Consider the following 5,624-nt stretch of genomic DNA (forward strand, 5'->3'; position numbering starts at 1 on the left):
GGGGGGGGGGGGGGGGGGGGGGGGGGGGGGGGGGGGGGGGGTTAGTGAAGCATCACGGTACTAATGCTAGGTCTGAGCTGCTACAATCTCCACTCCCTGTCCAGAAGCAGAAGATGTCTGCTGGATTTTGTAGGCGGAGCACTCCGTTCTTTTCACAGGACAGGGCACCCTCGAATAATGGTAGGGGAAACACTGTTGCTGGTCCAGATGTGCAGTGCAGCTGTGACTCCAGCTGGCTCGCCTGGACTTTTGCTGCAGATGTGCAGTGCAGCTGATTTGCCTGAACGGTTGCTCCAGATGTGCAGCTGTCCTAGTGACTGACTCAGCACGCACACCGTTTCCAGTTTTTATTGTTCCTGTACATTTGTTTTTACAGTCTTACAACTTCTGCAGAATTTGTCGTTTCAGCCGTTCTTCTGGTAAAAAAAAACATTCGGCTCGTTCAGAAAGTGGCTGCTGTGACTTTTGGATTTTGTTATTTTTATACTTTTCAAATGATTTTAACTTTATTTACAACTATTTGCCCATTGAAAAACATTGGTTTGTCTTTAAAAAGTTATTCTCTTTGAAATGTGCTTTAGCATATTTTCCGTTTGTTTCAGCTTACGCGACTTTAGCTTTACGTGGCTACAGCAGCTCGGTGGTCAGGGCCGAGGTCTACCAGCCCTGAGGCTGCTGGTCCGACTCCAGGCATGTGTCGGGGAGAACATCTGGCTTAAAACAAATCACCAGAACTTTCATGAAAGGTCACTCGCTCCTGAAGGAGGAACAGCCAAAAACACAACACTACTACGAGGCTTTAGCTACCATTTCGCTACTTTTGGCTAGCCTTTAGCTTTTAGTTACCGTCCTGTTACTTTTAGTATTTAGCTAATCTTTTGCTACTCTCGTAGCATTTAGCTTCTTTTAGTGAAGCTAATGTGCTTCTTTGACAGCCCAGTTTCAGCAGTTGTTCAGAGCTCACACCGAGCTTGGACAGAAAACGCAGTAAACGGTCGTAGATGTTCACTTCCTGAGAAGTTTATAAAAACCTGTTGCAGACAACACACACACACACACACACACACACACACACAAGCTGAATCATTCCCGCCTTCAGCTCTGAGCAGCGGGCGATAATCACATTTAACAGACTCACTGCACAACAACACTCGTTTCCCCAACTGAGCAGGAAACGTGAACAAAGTGTGAAATTAAACCACTTTTACAAAACGTGGGCTCAGTCAGAACATCTGCACAGGACGGCAGCTTCGGGCTGAATTATGTCCACGTACCCCAGACCGCTGCTGTCCTTCCGACGAACGAACCCTCTGTCGTTAGGACCTTCGATGCCCCCTCTGCGACCCTGGTTCTCCTTGGCCTGATGCTCCACCACCTCCCCCTCATCCAGGGCGTGGTGGAGGCGGTAATTCACCGTTTTCAGCAGCAGAAACATGGCAGCTATCACACCACAGTAGATTCCCACAATCACCATGGTTGGAGGCAGGGCCTAACACGAGGAAACAAGAGGTCAGTTCACTTCATTCAAATCCGTTTCTACTGGTCCACTTCAGTTTACTGCTTGGTGGGGAAAATTTACTGGAACTCCTCAGACTGATGAAGCCCTCTGGATAGAGGGCGAAACATCTATAAAGAGAAACTATCCAGATGAGCTGAGAATTACTGGTACATCCATGAACTCTCAGAGTATCATTAAAATCTGTACATTGGTTCATGAGATATTTTGCTAACAGACAGAGTTGGCTCCAATAGTTGAGGATCAGTCGGTTGAAGCCATGTTTGTGTGTTTTGAGCCAGTGGCTGTGGCGGCCATCTTGAAAGGTGAACTGGGGTCAAACTTAAAGTTCTGCACTCCAACCCGTCCAGAGACCAGACTTAACTTTTAGATTTTTTTAACCTGGATTATTGAGCATCAGGATATTCTCCACTCTTTGGATTGAAACTTTGTGGAAAGAGCTGAGCAGGAACGCTGGTCCCATTAGACTTCCTGAACTGGGTTTTATGTTCTGGAGTACCAGCCTTTATTTATTTTGAAAGCCTCACTACAATACATGGTGTGAGCGTGCACAACTGAAGCGCGTGAGGCTGACTTTTCCAAGTGATGACCGCAGCGTTCAGAGATATTTTGCTGACAGACGTGAACACATCATCTCCTATTTAAAGTAGTTTCCATGAAATCACTGCAAACAGCTGCGTCACTTGAGAACCGCTGGTTCCGAGCTGTGTCAACACAACCCAACCTGCTGAGCAGTTTCACAGAACGGGCGCGCAGCTTCCACCAGTGCTGCTGCTGGAAACTGAGCACGGGATGTCGGTCCAGTAACTGGATCAAAATATTCTGACGTTTGGTTTAATGGAGGTCGCATCGTCTCCATGTAATAGACGGACCCGTCCGTGTGTGGCAGCTACGGTCCAGAGGACGGGCTCTGGGTGTTCGGACCCGTGAAAACCCAAAAGAAGACAAGATGGAGACACTGACCATGTAGAGCGTGAAGGGGAAACACAGCAGGAACAGCCAGATGTAAAGATGGAGCGCGTTGACGAACGTGTTCTGATCCGGGTCGTAGTACCATCCGCCCGTGACCGAAGCCCAGACCCCCTGCCTCAGGATCTGAAGAGTCTGCGACCCCATGGCGGCTCCTCCGGGCCGAACCGAACAGCCGGGCCGACACACGGACTGTTCGTGGTTCAGCACGAAGCCAGCGGGGGCTGCGTTTTCAGACGGCGGCCTGAAGCCCTCTCGGCAGCAGCCATCTTCTGTAGCTGGGGCTCCGGTCCTCCACCGGAGAGACTCCGTATCCCGACACGCCCTACGGGAAAGCTCTTCTTCGTGGGATCAGAGGCCGCAGCTCAGGAAGCGCTCTGTGGGAAGCGTTAACAAAATAAAAGTATAAAACCTCCTTTTTACTCTTAAGTTTAGGCTTTGTTATAAATATTTATTAGACTGCTGCTGGTGGACGTTTAAAATGAACAGTTCTGTGAGCTGAGCCGCAGGCGGGGAGCGGCTAAATGCTGAATTATTCTGTTCAACAGCTTGGGGTACATTTCCATTGTCCATGAATCCAATCAGTTACTTCAACTACAAGCATGTCATGAACATAAAAACCTGGATTTTCTGTTTTAAACTCAGACAAAACTGAGGTTTTCGTTTTTGGACCTGAGCATCTTATGCATTTCTTTCACCAACTCTGGATTAATTTGACCTCCAGTTCCAACATTAAAAACCTTGGTGTCATTTTTGATCAGGATCTCATTTTTATTTTCCATTCTTTATTTGTACAGGTCGTCTCATTGAGCCTCAAGGACTCATTTACAAGAGAGACCTGTTTTAAACAAATACAGATGAGAACAGTGGACAATCATACTGAATATATCCTTTATTTAAATTGAATTTGGATTTAAATTGAAAAATAAAATGGAAGAAAATGTAAAAAAAAAAAAAACAAGTGATATAAAATACTAAAAACTGGAACATTAAGAACATTACCAGAACCACCGCCTTCCACCTGCTGTGGAAGGCGGTGTGCTGATGTGCTGATGTTCAATGTTTTATGTTATGAGTGCTTAGTGTATATTTAGTTGATGTTTTTCTTAGTTCATATCTTAGATGTTATTACTGTTTTTCTTATACATTTTATTGTCGGCTGTAACTGGGACCCCGTGTACATAATTTCGCTCCACCACATGTACCACATGAGGTGCGAATGACAATAAAGAAACTCTGACTGACTCTGACTCTGAAATATCACAAAAATTAGAATCTTCTAAAAAAATAAAAAAAATTGTGCAGAAAAACCTGTTCATAATGTCGAGGCTGGACTATTGCAATGGTTTATCTAGTGTCCAAATACTTCTCTAAAGTGTCTTCAGTTGGTCCAAAATGCTGCTGCCGGAGTCTTAACTGGAGGAAGATCTTCCAGTTCTCAGGCTCCTCTCTTGTGGAACCAACTTCCAGTTTCTGTCCGTGAGGCTGACACATTGTCCAGTTTTAACACTTTCTTTTTGATACATCCTATGGTTAGGGTCGGCTTGTTGTGCTGCTATAGGCTTAGACAACTAGAGGATAAACTGACCTCATTTCCTTAAATAAATTGTTAAAATTTAATAGTTTTCATTTGATACTATTTCTATCTTAACGTGATTCTTGACCTGCCATTGTGTATCTGTTCCTCTCAAACCCAGCTGGTCGAAGCAGATGTCCTCTTGTCCTGAGCTGGTTCTGCTAAAGGTTCTTCCTCACGAGGGAGTTTCTTTCCACTGTCGCCTTCATGTTCAAGATGAGTTCTGTGATGGAGTTCAATTAAAGCTGCTCCTCAGATAAATAATGTTAATTATTTTTATATAAAAATGTTTGTTCAGTGACTGAGACGACTTCTGTTGTGACTCGGCGCTGTATAAATAAACTGAATTGATATCTGTCGGTCAATCACCCACCGCTGAAGGTGCAGGCAGAGCGTCCGTACTGTTAGCAAAATATCTTATGAATCACTGGAACTCCTAGAAACCAATTGAATCTACAGCTGATTAATCTTTTTTGGACTAAACATGCTCCTACATTTAGCTTTTAGCTGCAGTTCTGTGAAGTTTAGCTGATTTTGTTCTGCTTGTTTTACCCATTTCATAATTTATTCTAATTTTAAAAAACTTCAACAAATTCTAAGCGATCGCTCACAAAATTACATTTCTCTAGTAGTGTGAATGCTGTGAAGCATCACACTATTGTGATCCTGTTTATTATTCCACCTTCTCATTACTCAACTATTCTGTACGTTTCTCGGCATTAAACTCGTCTCAGATTTGAACTATTTCAGTAATTCAGGTATCAAAACTTTGAGCTCCTTCAGGAGACTTATGACTTTTGGTATTGGCATCTTTAAAACTTTTGAAATATTCAGCTTTTTCAGCAAAATAATTCTAATTCAAATGCATTAAGATTCTGTGAACTCCTTCAACATCTTCCTGCGTTTTCAACCGTCAATACTTCAGCAAACTGCAAGTCCGTTCAGCTTTTAAACAATTCATGACATTCAGCTATCACCAGATGATTCAGCTTTTTGAAGCGTTTTTGTAAAATCAGAGTTTAAGTTTGTTAAAGTTTTGGTGTTTCGCCTGTCCTGCACTGAAATTTTCATTTTACGCGTGTATAAAATTTACTTTTAATCTGAGAACTGTTTCTGAGGAGCCCGGTTCAGATAGCTACATTGTTTTTAGGATTATAAAGATTTTAAATTTATACCAATATTTATTTCATACAACCTCCTTAGTTACACACATGTGTAAAATACATTTACTCAACAAAAAAAGTGTTTAAGAGGAAATTTATCATAAAAAAAACATTCAGCTGCAACAAAAACGTACAAAGTACAAAAGGCTCCAAAAGAACCTTTAATTCACTGTTCAAATCCTGCAACAACCAGTAGCTCGTCCTCACGGTTGACCTGTACAAACTGGAAGATTTGGTGAAGCCGTTCACTTCACACCAGAGAAGCTGCCGTGTGGAAAACAGAAACATTCTCACAGACCAGTTCTTCCAGTAAGTACTGGATTGAGTCAACGTTTCCTGAACACCACACCAGTGGTCACTGCAGCCCGAGGAGGCGCAGCGGTCACTGCAGCCCGAGGAG

The 5,624-nt window shown here is 43.4% G+C and overlaps 1 protein-coding gene across 1 annotated transcript in view; it reads right to left on the reverse strand.

Moving 5' to 3' along the window:
* Positions 1 to 2,783, reverse strand: part of pcnx1 (pecanex 1) — a 30,594-nt gene extending 27,811 nt beyond the window's left edge. Inside the window, exons 1-2 of the mRNA XM_037694655.1 lie at positions 2,480 to 2,783; positions 1,275 to 1,489 (exon numbers count right to left, since the gene is read on the reverse strand). Coding sequence (XP_037550583.1) covers positions 1,275 to 1,489; positions 2,480 to 2,632 — 368 coding nt within the window. The 5' untranslated portion in view covers positions 2,633 to 2,783. The remainder of the gene's footprint in view (positions 1 to 1,274; positions 1,490 to 2,479) is intronic.
* Between the last annotated feature and the right edge of the window lie 2,841 nt (positions 2,784 to 5,624).

Source organism: Nematolebias whitei, chromosome 21, assembly GCF_014905685.2.
Source record: "Nematolebias whitei isolate Nwh7 chromosome 21, NemWhi1, whole genome shotgun sequence".
NCBI classification, from domain to species: Eukaryota; Metazoa; Chordata; class Actinopteri; order Cyprinodontiformes; family Rivulidae; genus Nematolebias; species Nematolebias whitei.